The sequence below is a fragment of the Thalassophryne amazonica genome, chromosome 1 (assembly GCF_902500255.1).
Source record: "Thalassophryne amazonica chromosome 1, fThaAma1.1, whole genome shotgun sequence".
Classification (NCBI taxonomy): Eukaryota; Metazoa; Chordata; class Actinopteri; order Batrachoidiformes; family Batrachoididae; genus Thalassophryne; species Thalassophryne amazonica.
In genome coordinates, this window is record NC_047103.1 from 67,694,696 (window position 1) to 67,709,844 (window position 15,149).

The 15,149-nt window shown below is 39.8% G+C and overlaps 1 protein-coding gene across 2 annotated transcripts in view; it reads left to right on the forward strand.

Annotated features, from left to right (window-relative positions):
• The first annotated feature begins 381 nt into the window (after positions 1-381).
• Positions 382-15,149, forward strand: part of LOC117511416 (guanine nucleotide exchange factor VAV3-like) — a 397,959-nt gene continuing 383,191 nt past the window's right edge. For both annotated transcript variants that reach the window (XM_034171445.1, XM_034171451.1), the window contains exon 1: positions 382-785. In XM_034171445.1, the coding sequence (XP_034027336.1) occupies positions 579-785 (207 nt within the window). In that variant the 5' untranslated portion in view covers positions 382-578. The remainder of the gene's footprint in view (positions 786-15,149) is intronic.

A 15,149-nucleotide genomic window follows, 5' to 3' on the forward strand; every position in this document is an offset into this window, starting at 1 on the left:
GGACATGGCGGCCGTGTGAATAGCCACGGCCTTTAATTATATATATATATATATATATATATATATATATATATATATATATATATATATATATATATATATATATATATATATATATATGAACCCACTGTTACAACTGTCCTGGTCTCCCCTATTATTGTAACGCACGGTTAAACATTCAAATGTTCCAGTCGTTTGAAATGTTTGATGCCTTCATTGTAATTTTGCATACGAGCAAATAGGTGGTAATTAAGCGGAAGAGTTGAAGAACAGTGTGAAGGGGAGGGAAGAGAGACGTAGACAGAGCCGAGAGAGAGAGAGAGAGAGAGAGAGAGAGAGAGAGAGAGAGAGAGAGAGAGAGAGAGAGAGAGAGAGAGACTATCATATCGGTGTCTCTACCTTCATCTCCGGCAGTTCTGTGCTGTGAAACACTTTGATTTTCGTCGGGTTTTATTTCTGGAAGTACGACATGGACACAGTTTCATGCGCATAAACGAGCGTTTCTCAGTTTTAGTGCCTAAATTTGAAAACAAAAACAAAACCGCTGTGTTGCGGCTCGTCCGGCTGAAGTGGCAATAATGATGGAGTACTGGAGGCAATGCGCTCTGTGGTTAATAAACTGCAAGGTGCTTCCAGCGAACCACCGGGTGACATGGGAGTCTGCACAGGTATTCGACTTGGCCCAAACCCTTCGGGATGGAGTCCTCCTGTGCCACCTGCTCAACAACCTGAGACCTCAGTCAATCAACCTGAAGGAGATCAACCTCCGACCGCAAATGTCACAGGTAATGACGAAGTGCTTCATCACCGAACTGCAGACTTCCTTTGAAATGTCCTCGTTTAATGTTTCTTTATGTGTCACAAAAAGCACACGTGCTATGATTCGAATGACAGTCGATATAAGTGAGAAGGGTTACTGTCTTGAATTCGGCAATATTTAAGCCACAAATTGATGCTCGTTTAAAAAAAAACCCCACAACTTTTAACTGCGGGCTGTAGCGCTCCCCGTTGCCTTCGCAATACATTTTGGTGACGCAAAACACTGCGAATTACACGTCAACAAAGAAAGGACATGAAATTATGTGCAGTTCCTTTTTTTTTATGGTTTACATTTGTTGCCGATGACTAAAGCGCCTCCTACAAATATGATGAACCTTTAGTACTTGTCGAAAGACGTGTCTGGTTTGACCAGTGAGCAAAGAAACGTTAAAGTGTACAAATACTGCAGAGAATTTGGTAACCATCGTAGCAGGGCTTATGTCCTATCTGACGTGCAGAAAGATGCCACGTCAAAAGTTTTTGAAAGAATTTTAGCGGAAACATAACGAAATAATAATCACGTGTGAGATAAAGTGTCTAACTAACTGATTGTCATTAAACTGTCCTTTGTTGGTGATGTGTGATTTATTTAAGGGGTGCACGTCTTTATTGCAGCAGGATATCCTAACCATTGTTTCGCGGTATAAAATACACCACATCTCCATCCAGGTAATCTCTTGTAATGCTCTCGAAAATAAATAAATAAATAAATAAATAAATAAATAAAAACAATGCTGCACTACAAATTCAAACAAAACATACAGTGCAAAAGTATTAGGCACGCCAGTGTTTGTGTATGAATGTGCTTTTTGATGGTGTTATGCGTCTCTCCCTTGTACAATGATACAGTCGGTGTCTAAATCTACAGGCTACGATACGATTCAGGAGCGATGATTTTTATTATGGAATGATTCATCTCGATGAACTTTAATTCGGAGAAGTCCAATACAGTTGTTTGTTGATTGTCAGTATTTATTTTCCTTACGTATTTCATGAAAAACCTGTCGACCTTCTTCAGGTTTTTCCTACTGTGCTGTAAAGTATTATATTACAGAAAGTAACATACCTTTTCACATTAATAAAATTCAGAGTGCTTTGCAGGCTTACATTAAAATGCATATGTATAACTGGATAACACTCTGAATAATGAATTCATCAACACCATGAATTCATTTAAAATAATGCAGTTTTTAAGGTGAAGTGCAGGAACTTAAATTATTTAATTTATGTTTTTTAAATTTGTATCACTATATTGCAAACTAGTTCATACTGAGATGTTTTTCCATTGTTTTAGTAGTATGTTTGCTTCATGAAATATTTGATCATGTGTAAGATTTTAACACAGTACTTAACACCCATCAAACCTTGATGATTTAGCCAGCATATGCCAACTGTATTAAATGTATGTTGGCATACATAGAAGTAAATATAGTCTTAATCTTACCTGGATTCATCATCACAGCCTGACGAAAACATATCCACATATTGGAAAACAACGTCTGAAAATACTTTAGTTCCTTGTCGTGGGTGAAGAAATATAGCATTTTAAAAGCAGTACCTCTGTGTTTTGTCTGCTCCCGGTGCATTTCTCAGCCTGAACCAGAGAACGCCAGAACTTTGTGCCACAACAAGAAAATTACTTTAAAAGTTGAAGAGTCACAGTGCCTCATTCATTCATGTCAGTGTTTACCACAGAGATAGATTCTCCAGCATTCTGCATGCGATGAAAATAAATCCCATGATCCACCAAGACAAAAATAAAATAAAATACAGTTTAAAAAATGTTAAATTACTCTGTTTGGCCTCCGTGTGGAGGGGAGAGGCTGTGTGACAGTGTACACATGCTTGATGACGTGCTTGTCAATATTTACATGCTCCGCCTGCCAAACAAAAGGGTTTTGATGGTGGTGGAAAGGCAAACCAAGCCAGACTTAACCGATCTGACCCGCGCATACTGTGCAGTACCGACCCGGACCGCTTGGTAGAAACGGGGCTGTCAGCATACACTGGCTAAATCGTTATGGTGTGACAGGGCCCTAAATAAAGACAAGTAGTCTTTGATTTCCTCCATCTGTGGATGGATAGATAGATAGATAGACAGACAGACAGACAGACAGACAGAGACAGGGGTGCCACAGATCACAATGTGGATATGTTTTTTAAGCCACAGATTGGATCACTTGTGGAATCAGCGAAAAATAAAAAAGACAAATGCTAGCTACTTTGGTTTTTATTGACAAAAATAACTTAATGAGTCATGAAATTAAGGAACTTCTGTCTGTGGTCTTCAATGAAAATAAGTTGTCCAGTGTTTTATGTAATATTTTAAAATAAATGGAATAAATGGACTGCATTTATATAGTGCTTTTCCATCTGCATCAGACGCTCAAAGCGCTTTACAATTATGCCTCACATTCACCCCGATGTCAGGGTGCTGCCATACAAGGTGCTCACTACACACTGGGAGCAATAGGGGATTAAAGGCTTTTCCAGTCAGGCGGGGATTTGAACCCATGATCTTCTGGACTCAAGCCCAACACCTTAACCACTAGACCATCACCTCCCCTTAAAAGAAAATACTTAATTGTGTTAAATTCCAAAATGAACAGTATCATTGAAAAAAACAGCCTTTGTCAAAATCATGAAAAGTATGAAAAAAGAAAAGGAGCAAACCACCTGAGTGGTTCTTTTTTTTCCACAACAGATGAGGATGTTTATATTGTTTGATGAGAAAGTAACAATAATAATTTCATTTATAACCATTTTTTGGAAAAATACTTTCATTCTACACAGTGATCCTGGCAAGCAGACACTCAGAAACAGTCGTGAATACTTGTCATTTTTTTGGAGCTGTGACTTTCAGCCACCTTGGCTGTGCACACTCTTTGAGTGTGACACTTGGTTCACTGGGCTCACGGCTGCATAGGCAAGAAAAGACAATCACTTAGTCCTGAATCCCTTTAACCTGAACAGAGATTCTTTTTTGCAGAAGTTCAGCATGAGGCTGTGATTGTGCAGCATTTTTTTTTCTTTTTTAATAAACAGGCTATGTGAATGAGAAGCAACTGCATTTCTAACATCTTCCATTTTACCATAACTGCATCAAAAGTAACACAGTCGTCCATTTAAAAACAAGTCACCATGACACAAAATCACACTTATATAAACTGCAGTTATTCCGCGGCTCATATGGGTTTCGATCCATGGTGTGTGTGTGCCATTGATCTGTGATCCGTTACACCACTAATCAATACTAGATAGCAGAGCTGGGACAATATAGTTATCTCCTGATATGTATCACAATTCTTAAGAAATATGATTCTACAAGTATAGCAGTTTGATATTACAATGTATTGTAATTTTTGTTTGCTTTTTGTAACAGCAGCCCATGAGGAAAATTGACTAATACCCTTCTAGAGACAGTGTATCATGCAAATAAAACATATTTACCAAAAGAAAGTACATCACATTTTTTTTTTCCCCCCTGTGGAGAATCATGCTGCATAGTAATTAAATGGTTAAAATGCTTTTTGAAGCAAACTACTTCCTTCCAATGTATCATTCACAACTCCAGACTTGGCTGCATAAAAATTATGTAAGTAGTGTGAATTAAGTTGGTAGGCAATGTGTAATTAATTGGTATGTCACGATATCTGCTATGGCATATCAGACAGATTAATTCTTCGTGATATCTTGGTTTAATTTTTTTTCTGTGCTTTGTCTGAAATTTGGTTTGCAGCTTGCCTGCAACCAGCCTGGACCAGTGACAGTTTATGTAATTTTGCCTCTGTATGCCACCACAGGGGAGTTTAAATGAAACAAAGGGGTTTACCAGAAATATTACATTCAACATTTGAGCCATTCTTACACAGAGTCCCTCTATTTGGAATTGGACAAACTAAATATTGGGATTTTTTTGAATAATCATAGTTTTAGTGGATGTATATTTTAGACACGTCAGGGGAGGATGCATGAACATTTCTGAGTCACTGAATATGTCTTGGACTTAATTTACATCAACCATAAATTAATACAAAATATGCTACTGTGGTACTGGTAAATCTGTATGGAGCAGGTCTCAAAAACTGAGCGACCGTTAAAGCAGAAGATTAGCGAGGGAAGCCATCAAGACACCCATGGCAACTCTGTAGGAGTTTGAGGACTCTGTGCCTGTGATTTGAGAAGCTGTTACATGTCCAGTGACAGTTTCATGAACAGAGTCGAGTAGAGAAGGATTTTCATGCAAGAACACAGATTAAATATAGGTTTGAGTCGCCCATATGCCTTCTAAGCGGTGAACTTTGGTGGTCTCAGATTAACCCCAACCCCAAGAAGAAAGAGTTGCAGTTCTTTGACTGGCCACTTGAGGCTGGCTCCAAAAGTGAGCAGGTTGATGTTTAAATAGTAGAGAAGCTTGAATCTTCGACTGGACTGGGTTGCTTGACGTGAGGACGTTTCGCTTCAAATCACAGAAGCTTCCTCAGCTAAAATTCTTGCTCTGGTAGTCTGACTTCTGTCTTGACTCTTGTAGAGAAGAATAAACCAGAAGCCAACAAAAGCTGGAGTTTTTTAACCTAACCAGGCCCCACCTACCGAGAGGCTGACTGCTATAGGCTAGTGACTAAACAATAGCTCTAATTAGCACCTATTGTGCTCTAGTTAGCACTCTCCTAATGACAGGACGGAAGCCTCCCCTGATGGCTCCTTTGACGACTCTCTCCTGATGACGTGAATGACTCATTACCATGAACAAAAGACTGAAACTTCTTTGACCTGAGTACCACATTGTAAACAGGGGACAAAGCGTGTCTGAGACCCGCTCCGCGGTTAAGGCTGGGTTTCAACTGTTTTACAAAGAATGCTTCCTTGACACCTCTCTCAAACCATTTCTTCTCTCTGGCTAAGATTTTAACTTCCTTGTCCTCAAATGTGTGGTTAGTGTCTTTCAGGTGGAGATGAACTGCAGACTGAGGTCCACTGGTGCCCTCTCTGCGGTGCTGGTATAGCCTCTTGTGTAAAAGTTGCTTCGTCTCACCTATGTAGTGTTCATTACAGTTTTCCTGACATCTGATATGATACACTACATTGCTCTGTTTGTAACTAGGGATCCTGTCCTTAGGGTGAACTACTTTCTGTCTCAAGGTGTTGACTGGTTTAAAGTAAACTGGGATTTTGTGCTGTCTGAAGATCCTCTGTAGTTTTTCTTTTTTGTATGTAGCACAGATTCCATCACATACAATTTGGCCAAGCACCTCAAGTGGATTTTGGCTCCTCTAGTGGGTAACTCAGACCACCATGTGGAGAACACACAAGATTTTGTGAACAAAATCAAAGACCTGCAGCTGGAGGCAGATGAAACTATGGTGTCATTTGATGTGACTTCGTTGTTCACCTGCATCCCCACCGCTGAGGCCATCTCAGCTGTGAGGCAGAGACTGCTGGAAGATGTGTCTCTACCTGAAAGGACCAAACTCACACCAGACCACATCTGCCAACTCTTGGAGATCTGTCTTAACACCACGTATTTCCTGTTTAGGGGGAATTATTACAGGCAGATCCATGGTTGTGCGATGGGGTCTCCGGTATCCCCCATTGTGGCCAATCTGTACATGGAGAGAGTGGAGAAGACAGCCTTGACGTCGTTCATGGGCATCTCTCCCAGTCACTGGTTCAGATATGTCGATGACACATGGGTTAAAATCAAGCAACAGGAGGTCGAGGACTTTACAGAACACATCAATTCGGTGGACTCCAATATCAAGTTCACACGTGAGGATGCCAGAAACAACCATTTAGCCTTCTTGGACTGTGATGTTACGATTGGAGAGAACAGGCAGCTCCAGACAGAGGTTTACAGAAAACCCACTCACACTGACCAATATCTGCTCTTCGGCTCAAACCACCCCCTTGAACACAAGCTCGGGGTGATCAGGACTCTTCAACACAGAGCCCTACAGGTGTCCACAACTGCAGAGGGAAGGGCTAAAGAGCAACAACTTGTACGGAAAGCCCTCACAGTATGTGGGTACCCACGTTGGTCCCTGGACAAAGTGCAGAAGTCCCAGAAAACAAAGAGACCAGGTAGACAGGAGACGGAGACAAGAAGAAGAGGAGTGTCTCTCCCTTATTTAGCAGGAGTAGGGGAAAAACTACAGAGGATCTTCAGACAGCACAAAATCCCAGTTTACTTTAAACCAGTCAACACCTTGAGACAGAAATTAGTTCACCCTAAGACACTAACCACACGTTTGAGGACAAGGAAGTTAAAATCTTAGCCAGAGAGAAGAAATGGTTTGAGAGAGGTGTCAAGGAAGCATTCTTTGTAAAACAGTTGAAACCCAGCCTTAACCGCGGAGCGGGTCTCAGACACGCTTTGTCCCCTGTTTACAATGTGGTACTCAGGTCAAAGCAGTTTCAGTCTTTTGTTCATGGTAATGAGTCATTCACGTCATCAGGAGAGAGTCGCCAAGGGAGCCATCAGGGGAGGCTTCCGTCCTGTCATTAGGAGAGTGCTAACTAGAGCACAATAGGTGCTAATTAGAGCTATTGTTTAGTCACTAGCCTATAGCAGTCAGCCTCTCGGTAGGTGGGGTCTGGTAAGGTTAAAAAACTCCAGCTTTTGTTGGCTTCTGGTTTATTCTTCTCTACAAGAGTCAAGACAGAAGTCAGACTACCAGAGCAAGAATTTTAGCTGAGGAAGCTTCTGTGATTTGAAGCGAAACGTCCTCACGTCAAGCAACCCAGTCCAGTCGAAGATTCAAGCTTCTCTACTATAGAAACCACCTGGACAACTGAGAGCCTACACAGAAACGTTGATGTTTAAATGTCCAACTTTAGAGCAGAAATAAATATGTTTACAGCCTGGCACAAAAATGTTTTTGGTCTCTATAGATAGTTTCCACCACGATGGAGAGTGAATTTTTTTCAAACGTCTTCACTTCACTAAGCCATAAAACTATGTATAATTAGGGGCGTGGTCACTTTGAGTGACAGAGCTCAGCATCTCCGCCTCACGTGATGTCAGCAACTCATTGTCCGCTGGCAACGACTGTTAGCTGTTTTTGAGGGTTTGTCCTTTTGAGAGTTTTATTGCAATGCCTTAATGGATCATCTAAGATTTCCCTGCAGCAATATTCACACTGAATGAAACTCTTGTTTTAACGAATGGTGTACGCTAATGGTGTTAGCACTTTTAGCAGCTATCTGTAGCCTGATCCATCAGGCAGTGGCGGCTCCAGAGATATTTTTCTGCAGGTGCTGTGGGGGAGCTTGGCATTTTTATGAGTGCTCATGTGTCACGACAGCTCCCTGCTAAACCTCTGCCACATTCGCGGCATGCGTACACATAGCCACATTCTCATCTACAGAATGACCAAAATCACACACACAAACCTAGGCTGCTGTTCAATACAAATATTCACAGACCTCCACATGCACCCTATAGCCTTAGGGAAAAAATGCCAACAGCAGACAGAGAGAAAATGTTTCATCTACCATTGATGTCTTCATAACAGCACAATGTGCCTGTTGTGGTTAAGAGTAAAAGCATCAATGATTTGGTTCCTATCCAGAGGCCATGTTCTCTGAAGGATAATTGCCAGGAGTGATCCCGGGTCACTGGTTTGTCTACCTGTTTTTCAGGTAGTTCTTTAGGCCACACAGCCTTCACTTCCTTTCAGTTCCACTCATGGATATTTGGGCAGCAAAAACTGAACCATTTCAGCAAATAGAAACCACACTCACTGCAGTACGACGTCATCACTGATGCTGAAAAATGCGTCCATGCCTTTCTGTCCTCTAGGCTTCACTACTGTAACTCCCTGCTCTTTGGGATCTCTGGAAAAAACTTTCAAAGTCTCCATTACATTCAAAACAGTGCAGCTAGAATTCTGATGAGAGTATGTAAAAAGGAGCACATTACACCTATTCTCCATAACCTTCATGGGCTCCCCATCACCTACAGAATCCATTTTAAGATTTCTCTCATCACCCACCAATGCATCCATGGCAATGCCCCCCGCTCACCTCAAAGACCTCCTCACTCCCCACACATCCTCCAGTTCATATACTACTACTACACTAATCTTCTCCATCTCTGTCTCAGTTCTGTCTCGCACCAAGCTTCACACCATGGGAGACAGGGCCTTCTGTTCAGCTGCACCTCATATTTGGAACTACCTCCCTGACCATCTGAGGGCTCCACAAACTGTCGAAGATTTTTTAAAAAGTCTGTAGACATACCTATTTAGACAGGCCTATCACACGTCTCAATAATTTGAATCAGTTGCATCTTAGTCTTTCTATTCTATTTCTATTCTATTTATTTTATTTTGGTTTGCATACTGGTGACTGTTTTTAATCTTAAGATTTTATGTTTTTATTCTCTTATTATTCCTTGGTTTTATTTTTTTCCTGTAGCACAGATTTTTATTAATGAAAGGTGCCTTATTATTATTATCATAACATTGTTGAACGTCACGTTACGCTCATTTTGTGTAAAACAATCAGTTCTGTTGATTAATGTTTATTTTCTTTTATGAGTGGAATATTTATCTAATCAAAATCTGGAAATGCCAGAAGTGTCATGTGCACAACAGTTTTCATTTGTGATGATGAATTCTGGCAACAGGTCAGATTAAAAGACTTCAGTTAATCTGTGAGTCGGCTTCTAAAGTGTTAGCTTTTGTTGCTACATTAGCCCCATGTCGTATTCTCCATTTTTTGTGGAAGCGTTCCAGCGCTACATACAGGCCTGGCATGTGTACTACAGCATTTTCACACGGTTTCACTGGATCTGTGACAACGGAGATATTTATTGAATGGAACACTTTTTGAAAATTACAAAGAAAAAGACTGTATAGCAGAAGTCAGTTTCAGTGTAGACAAGGTCTTAAAAACATGGGATGAAATGACATTAAAATAATAAATGAGGAATTATGACAAATCCAGGGGGGAGCTCTACCACCCCCTAGCGCCCCTTTGGTGCTGCCCATGCCATCAGGCCCATTTAATGGAAGATTACTGAGAAAATAAGTAGCCCATAACTGTTTATGCCCACAATACAGCCTTTTGGAGCTCAGCCGCTCATCGAAGACAGACTCTCTTCACCCAAAGCGATCAGATGGATTAATGTAATTATTAACCATCAGATGACAAGGTAAAAACCTCTTAAATCATTCTAAAGTCAATTTTAAGCAGAAACGAGGTGTTACTCGTTGACGCTTTGAAATGACCGACGCGCAGTGAACGCATCAGCTAGCAGCTCATGCAGCCGCGGTGCTCTGATCGCTTCCTTCATCTTTTATGATGAAATAATTCTGAATTTATGTGGAAATGATTGTTGTACAAAAGCTTCAGATATCTGTCGCTGAGATAGATGATGACTGGAGTGCAGTTTTAAGCAGAAACGAGGTGATAATCAGTGAACCGCGGCTAATGATGCACGCGCAGTGAAGGCAGGGCAGACCGATTTTTAGGAGGGACCGTTCAGTTGGCGACACATGGTGCCTCTGATAAACCATAGTTGAAACTTCATGGGAGTTTTTTGTTTTGCTTTTTAAAAAAAAAAAAAAAAAAAAAGCAAGTGAAAAGGAAAAAACACATCTTGTTTGTTTCATTTCAGCTCTTTTGTGTTGATACAGAGAAGCAAAACTGCAAGAATGTGATGCAAGTTGTGCAGAGAAAATGCTGTAGCTGCATGGTTCTCCTGTTCATCAGATACCATCTGCTTAAATAACAGGACTGCCAGAGCCCAGATCAGATTAATATTCTCCTTCATAAGAGTGAATCTGGATGTCTGGCTTAGTGACAAAGCCCACTGAGGTACAGACTCACCTATGGAGCCTGCAGACCTGCTGGGGAAACATGCATAGCTGTAACAGTTATTTAATTACTGATTTTTCAGAAAATCTCCCTGTGCTGTGTCAGCCAGTCACATCTGATTTAGTTGACTGTATGTGAATAAAACAGTAAACGTCTGAAAGTAGTGTTTTGGGTTCAGAACCTCTGGACTAAATGATAATCAGCATACTGAGATTGATAATTAGTAGAACGTGTGCTGTAACTGATGCAAAAACACTAAGAAGGTTTGAATATAGATGCATTGCACATCTGATGAAGAGGGAGATGAGGCGTGCTTTGTGGAAAAAGCTTTCCATGCAGAGCGTCACGGTGCCACCGTCAATATGACACGCAGTCAGTTTCCTCTCACAATTAAATTGGGTGTCTGCTCTTCATCTTGAGTAGACAGCTTAAATAAGTATAATCTCATCAGTGTGCCATTTATTTTGAATTCTACCCGAAGGAAAACCGACTGTTAAAGGATCTGTTTACTTGAGAGATTTCAGTAGAAATTACATTAGTGCTGTAAGAAGAGAATCTGATTGGTCCATTTACTGTTAGGAGTTGTGCTATCAGCCAGTAATGGCAATTACTGATAGAAAGAGATCAATAAATTGGAGTAGCTGTCAGTCATGACATACAGAGGGGAAAGCTTGTGACCTGCGGTTATTCCCAGTGCCTGGCCTGCAGCAGCATGGCCTTGCTCAGACCAGGTTATTTTTAGACCCTGCTGGTTATATGCACGGATGGATAACTGACTCCCACTGTGAGGCAGTGATGATGCTACATTTAGAGGCACATTAGCATTGTAGCATACCTGTGACCCCTTAAAGACATACCGGTTATGCACAGAATTTGTGTCATTTAACTTTAGAGTGTCAAAGTTGAAATTTTTTTGGTGTTTCATTTAGTATATTACAAATATAGCCCATTTTCTGAAATACAGCCTGTATTTTATAGAATATAAGTCACCTGTTCTGTATGTTTTCTATGTGTACCTGCTGCAGCCACAGTTGATTAGTCGAGTCTGGTGTTTCCTAGTTCTTGACTGGCTGAGCACACCTGACTAATTTAATTAGCAGTGAGTGGAACAGGGAGTGTTTCTTAATTAACATAATAATAAGTGCAATAATGTACCTTGAAAATTTCTTTTTAGACCAAATAAAGTAGCGTGAAAAGTAATGGGTTCATTTTTAAGTAGGGTATATATATATATATATATATATATATATATATATATATATATATATATATATATATATATATAAAATACAAATAATTGATGGTAAGGAGTCTAACATAGAGAATTATTGGATTCAGAAAAGTTATACTGGACAAGGCGTGGATTTCTGAATCCAATATGTCTCTATGTTGGACGACTTGCCATCCATCGTTATGTTCTCCACCCCCCTCCCTAATTAAGCAAACAACAAAGAGTCAAGTAAATTAGATCAATTTATTTTGTTGTGAACAGCATATGATTGATTCTGATGTGATGAATGCTTCTAAAACATCAGTAGCGTGCTTCTCTACCTTCTTAGTGTTTTTGGCATCCTTGGAGTTCAATATTTCCACCAGTTCCTCCTCTGTGAACTCAGCAGACCTCGCTGGCAGATGATTTTCTGCTGTTGTTGACATGTTTGTTGCCATTTTTTCAACCAGCGTCTGTCAGCTAGTAGGCCATGCTCTGATTGGCTAGCTGTTGGCAGTAAGCTCTAACGCTATTGGTCAGTGGGAACCGATCCAATATAACTTTTGGTCCTAGCCTTTTTGGATCCTTTTGGATCCAACATAACGTTCTGGCTCCAAGCATGCCAAAATACAGGTAAATGATGGACAGAAAGGCTGATCTGTGATTGGCTATTGCAATCTGAGTGGAGAACATATATATATGTGTGTATATATATATATATATATATATATATATATATATATATATATATATATATATATATATATATATGTATATATATATATATATATATATATATATATATATATATATATATATATATATATATATATATATATATATATGTTCTCCACTCAGATTGCAATAGCCAATCACAGATCAGACATATATACTGTGAGGAAAATAAGTATTAGAACACACTGCAATTTTGCAAGTTCTCCCACTTAGAATTCATGGAGGGCTTTGAAATTTTCATCTTAGGTGCATGTCCACTGTGAGAGACATAATCTAAAAAAAAAAAAAAAAAAAAAAAAAAATCAGGAAATCACAATGTATGATTTTTTTTTAATAATTTATTTGTATGTTACTGCTGCATAATTATTTATGATAAACACAACAGGAAGTGATGTGTTAATTTCTCCATTGTGTCTGTTAATGATTAAAGTATATTTGCTTAATTTACACTTGATGGTTATTTATCAGCACACATAGTCATTTGATGATGCTCTGAAACAATGACATAGACAATGAGGACATTCGCTACATGCTGAAATTGATTTTTTTTTTATTTAATAATTTCAGCATGCAATTACTATCCTCTTTGTCTATGTCATTGCTTTTAAAGTTGGAATTTGTACAGAGTAAATCTTAAATTATGAATTTGACTGTTTTAGTTAGTGTGAGTGCTTTCAAATTGTGCACAACTGTGCAAGCAAAATGAAATTTTACTTCTTCTACGAGTTATTCATTTAATGTTAAAATATTAAAGGAAACAGGTCTTTCAAATAATAAAATAGTTGTTCTTAAAAGAACCTTTATTTTATTCAGAAGAGCACCAGAAAGTGTGGGTTTGCAGGGACGACGGGTGAGCTGGAGTCTCAGGACATTTATCCTGAGGAAGGTCTTTGGTCAGCTTTGGTCTCTTGGGTAGAGCTGTTGGAGCCTGCTTTCCTCACATTTTGAAGAGGAGAGATGTTCCCTTCTTCCAGTGGGACTAGAGGTTCTGGTGTGCAGGTCCACCTCTGGAACTTTTTTAGTACTGTATATCCATATTTGCAGGGTTCACTCCAGTCACCTAGTGGTCAATCCTTCTCTCAAGTCAAGTGAAGTCTGGGAACATGTGTTGGTGTCACACTTTGCCTCATTCACGACATCACAGAACTGCCCCGGGTCCTGGATGGCAACCACCTAGGATTTGTTATGTAATTATGTATGTAGTTATTGTAGTATTTATTTATATATTTGGCCTGGCTTTCTGTCTTTAATTTAACACGTCGTGTGCACTGAGCCGCTGTCATTTCCAGCTGACAGTGACTCGCTGGCCGGCGATCAGCTGAGAGGCACCGTGTGTCCACAGCGCTATGTGCAAAGCAACCACACATGAATGAGTTCACGCCTTTTCCCATGTTTGATATATTTTCCACACATTCTTTTATTATTAGCACACTTTAGATGAACTTGCAGAGGCTGTTTTTGACAAACTGGGTCTGTGTAATATGTTCAGATGTGGAGGATGTCACAATGTGTCGGCCCGAAGAGGCCATGTCTTTCAGCTTTGTCCCCATAGACAAGGTGCTGTGAGCTCACTGGTGGTCGTCACTGTCTAAAAGGTCTTCCTCCTCCCAGCAGACTGACCTCCATCACAAACTCCACTTATTCTTCAGCTTTTTGCTGCTAATCTTCTGGTTATCAGTCATAGACCAAGTGCTAACACTGTTCTTTTTTCAGTAACACATGTCTTCACAAACATGGTGACTTTCAGACTTGTTCAGCTGCCAGAACAGAAACACGGTGACTTACATACCTCTGGCTCCTTTGTGCATTCGGACACAGTATTTTTTTGCTTGCTGTTGTGGTAGTTGGCGTGTTTACGCTGTAAGGGTTACGGTAATAATAGAGATATCCTAACAGTTACAGGAACAGATCTAGTTAGGTTAAGGGATGAAAACAGTTAGGTTGAGGTTAAGTCTAAGTCTAAGTCATTCTACTTTTATATTCTATTTAATGGCACAGTGTTATGTATTTCAGTATTATTTATTTATTGTAATTGCTGCATATTATTGATTATCTTGCTTTTAATGTGTAGAGCACTTTGGTCAACCCCGGTTGTTTTAAATGTGCTCTATAAATAACGTTTGAGTTGAGTAAATGGTAAATGAACTGCATTTATATAGCACTTTTCCATCTGTATCAAACGCATAAAGCACTTTACAATGATGCCTCACATTCACCCATTCACATCAACGCACTCACACACCGATGTCAGGCTGCTGCCATGCAAGGTGTCTACTACACACTGGGAGCAACTTGGGGATAAACGACCTTGCCCAAGGGCTCTTAGTGATTTTCCAGTCGGGCTGGTTGTGGAGCGGATAAGTATGACTTTTGGCCAGAATTGTTCACTTGGTCATACAAGCATCAGATTTGGCATGAATGTTCTTCATAAATAAGTGTTTGAGAAAAAAGTGCTGGCCACTTGAAAATCCAATATGGTGGCCAGGTAGGGGTCAATGAAGAATTATACAGGGGTCAAAATTTAAAAATGCTCCAATCATATTGAAAAGTATAACACATTATT